Source organism: Falco rusticolus, chromosome 8, assembly GCF_015220075.1.
Source record: "Falco rusticolus isolate bFalRus1 chromosome 8, bFalRus1.pri, whole genome shotgun sequence".
Taxonomy (NCBI): Eukaryota; Metazoa; Chordata; class Aves; order Falconiformes; family Falconidae; genus Falco; species Falco rusticolus.
In genome coordinates this window covers 36,156,330-36,170,849 of record NC_051194.1, presented here as the reverse complement: position 1 = coordinate 36,170,849, position 14,520 = coordinate 36,156,330, and the positions used below count along the sequence as shown (strand labels likewise).

The 14,520-nt window shown below is 36.7% G+C and overlaps 1 protein-coding gene across 2 annotated transcripts in view; it reads left to right on the top strand.

The window, feature by feature from the left end:
- PTPN4 (protein tyrosine phosphatase non-receptor type 4) overlaps positions 1 to 14,520 on the top strand; it is a 117,613-nt gene that overhangs the window by 74,398 nt on the left and 28,695 nt on the right. For both annotated transcript variants that reach the window (XR_005105866.1, XM_037398349.1), the window contains exons 13-15: positions 3,497 to 3,565; positions 11,193 to 11,327; positions 12,619 to 12,777. Coding sequence is in view for 1 of the 2 variants with exons in the window: in XM_037398349.1 (XP_037254246.1) it covers positions 3,497 to 3,565; positions 11,193 to 11,327; positions 12,619 to 12,777 (363 nt within the window). In the remaining variant the exon portion in view is untranslated. The remainder of the gene's footprint in view (positions 1 to 3,496; positions 3,566 to 11,192; positions 11,328 to 12,618; positions 12,778 to 14,520) is intronic.

Below are 14,520 nucleotides of genomic sequence, written 5' to 3'. Positions count from 1 at the left end.
GTAAAGCCCATTTAAGATAGATGCATGCTAATAGAAACTAGGTGAAGACAAGAGACATACATATTCTGTACCAAAACCAGAAGTTCAGAAAATAAGGATAAAATTAAGTCTGTAACTTCTAAGGATGAACTTAACATAATTGCAAAAATCTTGGAGGTGCAAAGAATGACTGTGGAATAACTATAATCCCCAAGTATAATTTCTATCGATGGAGTAGGTGGTGTTGGTTTTTAGTGTATTATGCTTTTCATAAAAAAGAAAATCCCAGTAGCTGAGGTAACAGCCTCTGCAAGTAATGCAGAATGCTGGTGGTTTAAATTGTGCCTGAAGTAGAGAATAACGGAGCTGCTACTAATCACCTGCCTAGAATGACAGCAGTATCTGTGATGTACAAAAGGAGATGATGAAAAGCTAGACAACACAGTAACAGACTGTTTCTGTTACACTTGGGGGTTATATAGATGTATAAAGAGGAAAGTAATTTGGTGGCTAAATTCTTATACCATTTTTTGACCAGGATTCACAGCACTTATTTGAGAAACATTCTGTGATCCTGAACAGTGTTTGAGAGTTGGTTCAATATTATTGTAGTGAATTTGGGGGAGCTTTTTAATTTTTGTAACTATTTTGAATTTGAATCATTGTGGTTAGTATTACAGGATAGTTCTTGGAGGATGACATTCGTTTTATGTTAATGTAAGATGAAAAGGGAAACTGCCTAAAATTTAAGATGATCATTAAAGTTAATGAAGCAGCCAAAAGGCTAGAACTTCTGTAGGTAGTTTGAGAGATTGTTTAGAGGCAGCATAATAGTAGTAACATGGCACACAAGGAGAGGCTGAGGGCAGTGGGCTTGTTTAATCTGGTGAAGAGAAAGCCAAGGGGGAATTCTGTAGCAAGCCTAAAGCTACTTCAAGGGCAGTGTCAGAAATGGTGGAGCCAGACTTGTGCTGGTAATGGCAGGTGACAGAGCAAGGGGCAACAGCCACAGATTTCATCTTGAAGATTCTAGCTGGACATTAAGAAAAGTTTTTGGGTTTTTGTTTTTTTAGGAGAGTAGTGCATTACTGGAACAAGTTACTCAGGGTGGTTGTGGGATCTATTTTTGCAGGCTTTCAAAACTTGGGTAGACAAAGCCACGGCCAGACATGACCTAGTGTTAACAGGAGATTGGACTAGAGACTTCTAGCCAGCATTTCTATGAGTAGAACAAACTAATAAAATGCTGAATTGCCAGGGCTAGACAGAATTATGCCCAGTTCTGAAAGAAATCAGAGACATTAAATTGTTGAACTATTAAATGTGTTACATAATTTATTGTTTCCATTGGTCTAAAAGATTATAATGCAGCAAATTACAAAGCAAGGTGGTTGGATTGTTGTTCTTCTTTTTTTTAAAAAAAAGCTTCCAGGAGAGATCAAGACTACTGATGAGAAAAACTGACTTCTGTACACTGTCTTTAAATTTTCAAAGTGGTTCTAATAGTATTCCTTACCAAATACTCATTAAAGAAGTTAAACTGCCAAAACCTGAAGAGTTTTATTGTATATTAGCAACTATTTTAAACAGATGTGTAACAAGTAGGTTCCTTCTTCTCAACAAAGGGAAGTTACCACTGAAGTGATACAGGTTTTTGTAGCAAAAGCTGAAGTTGACTGTAGAAAGTTTCGGTGGTATGTCACAATGAGTGAGTAGGCAATAAAATGGTAGATTGAGTTCAGTGTCTAAAAATGCAAAATAATCTACACAAGGAGAGAAAAGAGGAGGAACACCAATTATAAATAAGCTGTTACTGTCTTGGACCTTTGTAGTTCTGTGAAAACATTAAATCAATTATAAGTAGGAGTTAAAGAAAGGCAAATACAATGTTAGAATTACTGGAAAGGAATAAAGGAAAATGTAGATGGCTTACTGCTTGTTGGATTTAAAAATGTATAACCCTAGGAAGTTAGTAGGCAGCAGGTTTGAAAACAGAGATTTCTTAGAATCACAACATGGCAGAGGTTGGAAGGCAGCTCTGGACACTGCCTAGTCCAATGCCCTGTTCAAATGGGGTCTGCTGCAGCAGGTTGCCTAGGACAGTGTCCAGCCAGGTTTTGAATATCTCCAAGGATGGAGACTTTGTACCATCTCTGAGCAACCTGATCCAGTGTTTGACCACCTTCACAGTAAAAAGTTTTTTTTGTTTGCTTTGTGAGGATTCTTTTTTATTGCTGTTGTTTTTTACCACCTTCTGTTTAAGTAGGATATCTCATATTTCAGTTTGTGCCCATTGCCTCTTGTCATGTCGCTGGGCTCTCTTGAGAAGAGGCTGGCTGTATTTTTTAATTCCCTCTTCAGGTATTTATAGGCACTCATTTGATGCCCCTGAGCCTTCTCCTCCTGAGGCTGAACAGTCCCAGCTCTCTCATCTCCTCATGTGTCAGTCACTCTGGACCCTTAATTGTTTCTGTGGCCCTTTGGTTGACTTGAAGGACCCTGGAACTCAACAAACACAGCACTCCAGATGCAGTCTCATCCGTGTTGAGTAAACTTGCTTTCCAGCCAGTTGGCCCTTAGCCTGTGCATGGGGTTATTGTTCCCCAGGTGAGGGTCTTTGCATTTCCCTTCACTGAATTTCATGAGATACCAGCTGGCCCATTTCTCCAGCCTTCATACATACAGTAGTTCTGTAATACGAATGCGAAACGAGCTAATTATTAATGAACAGTTTGACTTTACGATGTAAATGTCCCTGTAAGAGACAAAAACCCAGAGTTTTAAGTATCAGTATACTTTTACATGTATCCTCTGAGTCTGTGCCTTGGTGTGAAGTTATAAATGGGGAAGTGGGTACAAGAGGGAGTTTTGTTGATATCTTGCCACCACTATCAACTGCTGATAGACAGCCCCCCCCAAAATTGCATATTTTTTTCTAAAAGAGAAATTATGAAATATTACAAAGGATTTACTTCTACACAAGACATCTGATCTTACATGAAAAGTCAGCAAGTTAGAAGATCTGATCTTGGTTTTGACAAGTTGTACAGAAGAATACAATTCTGATTTGTTTATCTTAATTTATTCATGATATTTTGCCAAACTAAGTAGCAACTAAGATATTAGCGATTCAGGGAATAGTTTAGGAGGAGTACAGAGGAGATGCTGTGACTTTTGAGTGTGGCTAATGGAAAGGATTATAGTGTTGTTACCCGAAGATCCAAGTGGAACTTTTTTATTGCTTTGGATAAGAAGAAAAAGGAAGAGAAAAATTTATGTCTTCATGCCTAAAATTAATTGGTCTTTGTTAGAGTTAGACTGTAATGGGGAAGGCAACCTACACTTCTACTAAATGCTTTCTAAAGTTACACTGTACTGAAGCTAGCTCAATTGCTTGAGTATGACTGAAAATAGAATCTAGGGATTTTCTGTTGAGATGGTTCGATTTTAAGCAAGAAATTGTTATCCTAAGCTTGTTGCATTTAGTGGTTTTGCTTTGTTTTGTTTTATTTTCCAGTGGGAGAACAGAGGTCCAGTCTGTGCAGTATGGTAAAGAAAGAGCAAACAAAGACAGAGTATTTGCAAGGTAAGCAATTTACATTTGTACAAGATCAGTAAGCCTTCTCTGTTTGTATGATTTTAGATGCTACAGGATCGTTTTCTGTTTGCAAAAATGTAAAATAAAGAGCAACTGTTGTTGACTGTTGCTGGTGGCTTGATTTAACTGCATTAAGGAGTTTAATTTTGATATGGGAGGGGTGTTTCTTTGGGGCAGCCAGAAATAGGGGAGAGTCTTATGACAGAAAATAAGGGTATTCTTTAATATGTCCTTCTTTATGTATTTTCAAGATTTGGAATAGCCTTCAATCTGTGTAGTTTATTGCTATGTGTACTAGTCTTTTTAGAGCTGTCATTATTGCAAAGCATGGTCTCTAACCATTCCATTAAAATATTGAGTTAATGGGTATGATTTATCCTTGAGAACAACCTACAACAGTACAGACATACTTTCTTTAGAATAAGGTACTGTGAGTGACTGACTTGGTCAGAACAGCATTATCACTATAGTCCCAGTGAAGTGTCCCTCATAGTCCCTATGAAAAATCTGGCGAGGAGTGAGCTGCTTCTGAAGGTATTCTGTCACAGAGTAGCTGGCTAATCATAGAATCTATTACTTAATTGGGTTTCAGACTCCTGAGGGGTTCAGTGATTGCAGGGAAACAGTCAAGACACAGATTTAGCTCTTCATCCAGAAATTATGTTAACAGTATTCAAAAGTAAAATACCTGCTGCATCTATCTGGCAGATTTCTGATCTGATCTTTAATAGAAAGAATCCTTATGGGAAGGGAACATGCTCCGTGCTTTTTCTATGCTTATACTTTTACTGAAACGGGAAATGTCTTTCAACATAGTTACCCCTTAAGGAAAGCTGGAGTACAAATTGATGCTCACAGAAATTTAGCAACAAGCCCAGCAACCTTTCTCACGTACCTGCAAACACTGCTGTTCAGAGCATTGGTGAATTCTGCCTTGATTTCCTGCCCCCCCTCCCCTTTCTCCATGTGCAATACAATAAAATTTGAGTTTTTAGCTGGGCACACCATAGATAACCAGCTAGCTCCATGTTAGAAGGATTTAGGGGCAGAAGTGCTGTCACATGGTGGTTCAACAGGTAGATTTTATAAAACCAATTTGTTCTGTGTGCTGTAGAATTATTTTTTATTCTATTTAATTTACTTGGGGAGGCTGGTTAGATTTTTATGTGGGCCAACTTTTCTGGTACCTGGGAGGCTCATCACTGTGACAGCTAAGTTTGTTACTTAAATTACCATTCTGAATCAGTTAAAAACTACTTTTCTTGTTGCAGTCTGAACTTGGCAATTTCCCACAAGTAAGGTAGAGTGGAGGAGAGCTGTTTTTTGTTTTGAAGAGTGTATTTATAATATTAGAAAATCTTATTCAGTAGATGGCACTCTTCCCTTTGTGTCAAAACTGAACAAGTGGTGCTGGGGTCACTTGTATTTTGTAATGAATATTCTGGATAAAATGTAAAGCCATGGATAGAGCTGCTATGATGTTTTCTCATGTCTTTGGTGCTTTTTTTTGTGATACAATACTTGGTCTCTTTGGCCAGTGATTTTATTTTCCACTGTTGCTTTTAGACTAAGGAATACAGCATTCATCCTCACCTTTTGATTTGTTTAGTAATGCTGATGACTGATAAATGTCTGAGGTATATACACATATGTTGGTGAACTGAAATTAATAGCATATTGTAACAAATACACCTCAACAGGCTTTTATTAAATCATCTGTTTCTTCCTCTGTCCTCCCCATCATAGTGTGCAAGTAATACATTTCAATTTTAAAGACTTTTAGTATTTTCCAGTGTGAAAATATTTGAAATATAAGACATTTCTAGAACACCACATGGTTCAAGAAGCTTAATCTAAGAACATTATCTTTAATTCTTTGTCTTCTAAAGATTTACATTTCAAATTTAATACTGAGTGGATGTTAGCCCTTTTGTATTCATAGAAAGGATAAATTTTGCTTTTTAAGGTTTTTTCAGGCATAACGTGGTTTTTGTTCCTAGAACCGGCTTTTCTCTTTCTGAGTGTGTCTTTCTCAGACAAAGTCATTGTGGTGTTGAACAGCTTTTTAAGCTCTCAAGCAGTGGACTCATTTGGATTGCTTTTGAAAGTTCTGCTATGTATTGGTTGCCTTTTGCTATGAAACCAGGAGCATGCCAGCATTAAAGCCAGGTCTGTCTTGCAAATTAAGTGGACACTTAATTAAAAAAAAAAAAGAGTAATTACTCTTGCTTTTGTTATTACCACATCAGAAGATTATTCAAGATCAGTTTAAAAACAAAACAAAAAAACCCCCCAAAACCCAGATATTTTTTTCTAGAGCTATCCAGACTTACACTGTGTTTTCTTACCAATATCTAGTTAGAAACTGCCTTATTTGAGCTAATACTGTTTAAGCAGACTTTTGAATCATTTCATTGTGTTGTGGTTTAACCCTAGCTGGCAACTAAGCTCCACGCAGCTGCTCGCTCACACTGCCCCACCAGTGGGATGGGGGGAGAGAATTAGAAGAGTAAAAGTGAGAAAACACATGGATTAAGATAAAGACAGTTTAGTAGGTAAAGCAAAAGCCACATGTGCAAGCAAAGCAAAATAAGAAATTCATTCACCACTTCCCATGGGCCAGCAGGTGTTCAGCCATCTCCAGGAAAGCAGGGCTCCATACACATAATGGTTACTTGGAAAGACAAGCACTGTCACTCCAAACATTCCCCACTTCCTCCTTCTTCCCCCCAGTTTATATACTGTGGATGATGCTCTGTGGTGTGGAATATCCCTTGGGCTGGTTCAGGTCAGCTGTCCTGGCTCTTCTCCCTCCCGGCTTCTTGCACACCTGCTCACTGGCAGAGCATGGGAAACTTGAAGAGTCCTTAATTTAGAGTAAGCGCTATTTAGCAACATCTGAAACATCAGTGTGTTATTCTCATTATTCAACATTATTCTCATACTGAATCCAAAACACAGCATTGTATCAGCTATGGGGAGGAAAATTAACTCTCTCCCAGCAGAAACCGGGACACATTTTAGGAGAATAACACCCATAGTACATTGAGATGTTAATTTGAGTGAGGTGTTTATTCAAAGCTGGGAAATAGTGATTGCCGCAAGCAATGACCATGTAGCCTTTGCACAATGAGCAGAACATAGATACAGAACACAAGACATGGAAGTAAAATTTCTTAACAGCCATTTGAATAAAAAGAGCAGTTATAACCTATGATTAGCAGGCCTAGCTGTTTGTCCTCAGGATTTTACTTTAAAATTAGGTGAAGTAGTATTCATGGATTGTACTTTTTTTCCAAATCATAAAACCATTTAAAATTCAGTTGTAAAAAATTGAATCTATTACTGTGAAGGAGATGATTTGTAATAAATTTGATGCGTTTTGTGGATGATGCTGTTTTCTTAATCTTCATGCAGTACTAACTTTAGCATTTAGAAAACTGTTGCTGCAGTTTAGATTCTTCCCCCTCCCCGCCCCTTCTTAATTACAGCTATTCTCTTGGCCTCATTTGTTGCAGGGTATTCAGAACCCAAGAAAACCCATAAGAATTCCCTGGAGCATAGTAAAAGTGAAAGTAGATAATCAAAGTGAATACAGTTTTATCAAAACATGAATTGAGAGATTTCTTAAAGAACACTGTTCTCTCTTAAAGTCCTTGCAAAATATTCTTACTTTGTTCAGTTCTGATGGTGTTTACTCGAGCTGAGAAAAGGTGGTTTGTGTGTGTTGTATGATAGTGGGTGGGTGTCTCAGTCATTTGTATTTGCAAACTCCCTATTATTAAGTTGCAGTCTCTGTTTCCAAAAATCCAGTCGCTTCATCTATGCATTTATTCGGTTAATTAAATAATTCCTCAGTTGTTTTAAATTGCATATGTCATTTGTGGTGTATCTGCAGATTTGTACATAGTTTCAGACTCGGTCTGAAGCAGTAGTTGCCAGTTTTGCTGAGAGGTGCATTCCCCGTACTCCTTGTCAAAATACAAAGCAAGGCTGTGGCTCCAGGTTGTATTTCTTTTTGGGATAGAAATGATTTAAAAGATTTGCACCTGTGTTCCCAAACAATACCCTCTTTCTTTCCCAGCTTGTGTGAGAATTTAGCACTTCGTCTGTGGGACACAAAACAAATTCTGTCTTCAAAAGCTTTTGTGTACTGTAGCTGAGCTAATACAATTTGTCATGCTTTTTTTCCAGTTGCATTATGTAATTTCATCCCGCTACTCAATTTTTTTTATTTGACATAGTATTGCAGCTTGTAAGACTGTTCTTGTGTTTGGGGGCATGTAAAGTTTTCAGTCTCTGTCCTTACTCAGGTAGATAGGACTTCTTGCAACTTCTTTAGGAATATCTCTGCCAATACACCAAAAGCTGAATCTGAGAATAGTTTACTCTGTTAATTAGAAGTGCCCTGTGCTGGGATGCAGTAGAAGCATCCAGACTGAGCAGACAAAGGTGGAATTTAGAATTCCAAAGTTTATCAAAGCATTTAAAATGTTTTTTACACCTTACCCCCTCCCATCTCCTCAGCTGCACTCTAGCATGAGTAAGTTATTTGCATATTGTAAGGAATTAGTGATACAGGAGAAATTTGCAGGAAATTTTCACAACATATCTTATGTGTTAATAAGAAAAAAAATGTTAGATTTAAAAGTGTTGGTAGGAGAACTAGTATCAAAAAGCCACAGCACTGAGAAGTTCAGTGCTGCAGTGTGGTAATTTTTTCTTTGAAATTTCTGCAAAGACAGGAAGTAGAGGCAACAAACATGAGAGGGTGGGACTCTGAGGTTAGAGCTGTTAATAAAATAATTGAAACGAACATTTGCTGATAAACGCTGCAGCTGTTTATCATGGTAGTAAGGTATTATGGCTGAAAGAGCAGACCCTATCCACAGCAAACGGTGAGTTTTCTTAACATTGGATTTTTTTGATAGGGACGAAAATGATGCTTTTCTCATTTTAGTTATGTTCATTTTTTGCATAGATTGAGGAAGTTTTCAAAAATGTAGTTACAAACTATGACTTCAGAGACAGTGCAGTGGGTTGTTTTTTTTGAAGCAGTCAAAAATGTAATTTTTGGAAAAACTTGTTTTTTCCCTTCCCTATATACTTCTGTGTCTCTCTTTGTGACTTTATTTGTTTTATACAGGCAAGGATAGTGCCCTTTCACTGTTGCACACTTCAAAAAACCCCCAACAAACTAAACACAAACCAAACCAAGTTTCTTATGTTCTAATTGTTGCTTTTTCACTGAAGGTAAATAAGTTCAATAGCTGCCTTTATATGTCTGTCAGAAACTACTGTATCTGCAGTCCCATATTTCCCTAATTTAGCATTGCATATATTATGTGGCTCTGCATCTTTCCCTCAGCCTGTTCTCTAGGCAGAGCTGGCTCTTGGTGCTAATCTGCTGACTGCCAGCATGCTGTCAGCAAGGTCTAGCTAATGATAGCTTTGATTAGTAAACGAGTACTGAACAGATAACATTAGACATGCATTTCACTTCTGCTGGTTTCTTCTTATTTCATTTGTTCAGAGCTGCTCAAATTTGCTGTGTTTGTGAAGAAAAATATGTAAGTGGTTTAAGTTGCTCACATCTGAAACAAATTACAGAAATTGAAAAGTTGGTTTAATTGACATGATGTCAAGCTAATTACTTTTTGAATCAAATTTATACTGCTTAAATACAGTGCAGCATGCTAAGAAGCTGGATGTGCTTTTCCTCAGGAATTAAATAATTTATATTTTCCCTGTTTTCAAATATCAATATACTGTCAGATTATTTTTTCCCCAAGTGGAAAAAGACTTGAAGCAGTAGTATTTAGAACAGCCCATCTCACTTAACTGTCTGATGTTTTCAGCTGTTATTCAGTAAGTCTTTAGAGCAGCAAAGCAGCGTGCAATACATGTTCAGAACTGCTTGGGGATGTAAAAACACACACAGATCACAACTCCTTTAGTATCAAACACACAGTGTTGACATCATAGAACTTACATATTTCTGCATGAAGATAGATTATTTGATATGATGCTTGGTTGGTTATTGTTGTAGAATTTTTTGATAATATGGGGGGCAGTCTGCTTAAGGTGGTGGCTTGCATTGAATTTTAAGTTCCATGAGAAGCAAAAATGTATTTGTAATGAAGCTTCTCATTTTCAAAAGGATGTAATTCGTTTGTGGGTAGTTCCTTAATTTCTGAAAGTTCCTTTTTTCTGGATTTGCACTTTCAGTAAATGAGTAATGTGATAATGATGGAGATAAGGAACAGTTGCCGTGTGTCCCAGGGACAGGAAAGGCAGAGGTTATTTTGTGATGTGTTTGTATGGAACTGGGGAAAGAACTGAAGGAGTTACGCTGATACAATAATATGTTGGCACCTCATTGTGCAAACCTGGAGAGTAGAGATGAGTATAGTGATAGAATGTAAAGGCAAATGGGAATGAAATTATCAGGGCACAAAAACCTGAAGTTGAGGTATCACTGGAACAAAATATGGTTGGGTAATGATAGAGGAGAAATTTGAACTATATAGCACTATCAAAGTACAGTTAAAATCCAGTGACACGAAATATGCAGGACGTTAAAGGATTGTTTAAAAGAATTGTTGTTGCTGTCTAAAGAATTTTCAGATGAACACAATAAATAGCAAAAGTCTGGGTATATTTAGTCGCAGGGTAACTGAACTGTCCAACGTGATGCTAAGAAAAAAACAACCACAATTCTCAGATGATTCATTTGATGATTTCCAGTATAAAAGGGAAATGCAGTATTTCACAAGAGATTGCAAGTGTGGTCTTATTTGTGCTTAAGAAATAGGTGAAAGAAACAGCAGAAGGGTATTCTAGGTATGCTGGGATGACTGGAGAAAAGAAGAAAAATTTCCTCAATAACGAGAAAGGGCAATGAGTAGAAAAATACAATTCCTTTTGTGTAAAAACACTGGTGATAACAACCTTTAACCTGAAGGACATTTCTGGCACAAAAGCAAATGAAGTTTGGTTACCCCCAAAGAAGTTTGAATAGGACAACTGCATCTGTCTTACAGGTAACAAAACACGTTCTGGAAGAAAGCATGTCACCTTGATGGAAAACCCTGATGAGTAAACAAAACTCAGTAGCTGTATTGCCTTGGTGACGATTACCACACTTTCAGTTCTTCTAAGTCTTTGGGAAGTTTTTTGGGCTGATGTTTCTACTGCTTTATTTTTCCTGAGATGGCTAAATAGTTGTGTTGCTTAGAGGGTTTGGTTTGGTTTGTGGGGTTGTTTTGGTTTTGATTTGAATTTTTATCTCTCAATGGCTGTTTTGAGTCAGGTTCTCTCCGAGGCATTAGAAATGCTTAGTGAAGTTTAGTGGGTTCCTCTTCCACTTTTCCTGTCCCCCTCCCAGCCAGCAGTATTTTATGACTGTATTTCATTGACTTTCCTGTACAAAGTACAGAAAACGAAGTACAATATAATGAGAAAATGCAGAACTGCCCATGTAAATATAGTTTTGCATTATTATAATCAGGTTTCCTATTATAAAACATCAGTTTCATTGCAGTGAATTTTATGTAATTTTATTGTTATCTCATAGTTTTTATTTTTAGTTAGTCACTTTACTTTCTTCTTCTAGATCCCCCAGTAAACCCTTGGCACGGAAGTTAATGAGTGGAATGGACTGGGAAGTAGTGAGTAGGAACTCACTGTCTGATGAGAGGCTGGAAACACAGAGCCTACCATCACGGTCTCCACCTGGAACCCCAAATCAGTAAGCAGCATCAGATCTTCTCTCCCTAGAAGTGACTGTCTAACCTCTAATGTGAATGACCTACTGGTGTGAAAAAAGAATTAATGCATTATGGAGACAAATAACAAATTTTGTGCTGAGTGGTTCTCTGGAACATTTGCTTCCAGATAAGAGAAACTATTTGGGGCTGAATTTTGGGTGCTTCTCACTCAACCTATAAAAAAGTGTAAGATGTAGCATGCTACCTTAAATTTGAGAGCTTGACTATTCTCAAGCACAGTTAAAACTAAATTGTTCATTTGGCTAAATAATAATAATAATAAAAAATAACATCTTGGTGATATTTTAGAAATAATTGATTCTGGTTAACACCACTTCTTAAAACATTGGGGAAGATTACTTAATGAGAAATGCTTGCAGTTTTATTCCCCTCAATTTTTCTGCATTTCCTTTCAAAGCTCACTCTTTTCATATGATAGAGCTTAAGGTTTGTGTTAGTGAAAAATCATTCCTGAAAAGAACCACTTTTCTCAGTGTGCTGAAACTGGCTTAAGGATCAGTATTATCCAATTTTGTATTCCATAAACCAGAAGGTTTTAAGATTCTTTGGCACTGCAGCATATTATTCAAAAGGCTGTTGTTGTAAATATCGGTAGCTTTTAAAAATTAATGTGAAAATTGTGTAATAACGACACTTATAGCAAAACATAACTTGATCATGCATGTTTCAAAACATTTTAAGAAAGATGCCTATGCCGCTATGCTGTTTTTGAAATGGGAACATTTTGGTTCACATAAAACTCTCAGTGCAAAGCTTATAATTCTTCTAGGAGAAGATGCAGGAGATAAAATGTTCATCTTAATCAATTCAAGTTAAGGTTTGCCATGAACAAAGCCAGGATTTCTCCTCTTGGGTATTCCTTTTTCTTCTCATTGACTGGACTCTCAATCCCGTAGCCTGTTCATTGGACCTTAATGCTTTCAGGCTCCTTTAGTTGAAGGCGGGGGGGGGGGGGGGGGGGGGGGGGGGGGGAAGGAGAAAAAAGAAGAAAGAAAAATATTAGCCATTTAGTGTTTATGAAAATAATTTTTGAACACTTTAAAAAAGAAAGTTATGAAATATAGCATGTTCATCTGACAACATAATTGTTTCAGTGATTTTTTTTAAACCTTAAACTACTTAACAAAAAAATGTATATGAACATATGCTTGCACTGAGAGGAATGAATTATTTTATCATTCCTTTGTAGCAGGGTAAGAAATGTGGGTTAATAATACTTTTTTCACATTGCACTGCTATTATTTCTCTTAGTCGCAACTCTGCCTTCGCTCAGGAAGGAGCCCGGTTACGACCATCATCAGTTGGACATTTAGTGGACCATGTAGTTCACACTTCCCCGAGTGAAGTATTTGTAAATCACAGATCTCCATCTTCCACTCAAGCTAATAGCATCATACTGGAATCATCACCGTAAGTTCTGTTGGTTGTTACTGTGTGGTAGCATTCAGGGCTTCTGAAGATAAATAAGAAATCTTTGCCATTAAGAATTTGGTGTTAAATGTTTGAGTCGGAGAGAGCCAGAAAAGCTAATAAAAAGGTAGCTGTTGCTTAGATAGTATTAGTGCAGGTCTTGGGGAGAATTATTACAGGTCTTATTGAAAATTAAATTATTAAGTAAAAACCTACCTCTGACATGCTCCTAGTACAGGATTACAATACCTGCCCCACCTGCCTGCCCAAAATGTGGGTTTGCTGTAATATGACCATTGGTGTCTGGATGTCAAAGTGAAAGTTAATTTTTTTGATAGAACTGAACTGGTATGTGATAAAAGTTTTTAATTCCCTTGAGTTTGGAAATTTTGCTTTTTGTCAAAGCACAGAAATATGAGTGAGATGGACAAATTACATAGAATGCTGGGGTGCTATAAAGGTATTTTGGCTAAGGCTTCTAGTATGTTTTGTATATTGTTATAGAGTACTTTTTTTTTTTTTTTCTCAAAGAAAGCATTATCGGGCTTTTTTTCTGTTATGCTGAACATTCTTGATATTGTAAGTTTACTATGCTGTGGTGGGTAAAAGAAAAAATATGATTGTGTTTTAAGTCCAGAAGAATGACAAACAAAAAAATGTTGAGTTATTCAAAGATTTGAAATAATCGATAACTTGTGGCCAGAGTACACATTACTTGGGGAAAGAAGATGCACAATGTATGGCTTATTAATACTGCCACTGTACCTCCTTATTTGTGTACACATACACATCTCTATGGGTAATGCTAGATTTGCCCTCATAATTTTGTATAATCTCTGTTAGCAAGGAAATTAACTGTTTCAAAAGTATTTGAGAACTATAATATAGCACATACGTAATTACAGGCTTATAAAACAAATTGTGTGTCTCAGGAAAAATTACTCTGGGAAGGTATTTGAACACAACTTTAATTTTTTGCTTGGACTGTACCTTCAGTTTTAACAACTACGCATAACTTTGGGAAGGGAAATAAAATAAATTTTTTTAAAATTTTTATGTAAAATAACACAAGATACTTTTTGTGTACAAATTTAGGGTACAATAGTTATTATTTCACCATCAGCTAGTTACTTAGCTTTCAGAGTTATAAAACAGTAATTTGGCCTAATAAAATAAATTCTCCCTTTTTGGTGGTCTTTTTTAACCTGTTCGTATGACAAGGGGGGTTCAAAACTGGAACACTTGTGAAACTTTTCTCATATTAGAGTTTTGCTGTACAAAGGCCACACAGGGGCAGGTTCCTTCTGTTCTGAGAGTTTCGGCTGAAGTCAGTTATAAGAAACACTGAACGGTAGAGTGATACCGTGAAGTAAGGACAATTCTTAAATATTCTCTTTTATTCATATACCACTAAATTAAATTGTAAAAGATGTTCCTGAGTGTCCTTGGGATTTTTGTATTTAATACCTGATTATTTGTGTAAGTCACTATAGAAATGAGTCTTAAAAAAAGAGGAAGTGGTTTTGTAAATTAGTTACGAAACTATGGTTGTTCCTTTTGATGATTTTGCATTTCTTACACCGGAGCAGAAAAAACTATTGCTCTTGTGTCACTGTTTTGGTTTTTGGTTTTGTTTTTTTCCCATGTTGGAAGCTTAAAAGTGGAATTTGATCTCCCAGTATAGATACCTGGCATAAGATATTTTTAAAAATGAGGTTGCTGGCTGTCAAAAACACATGAATC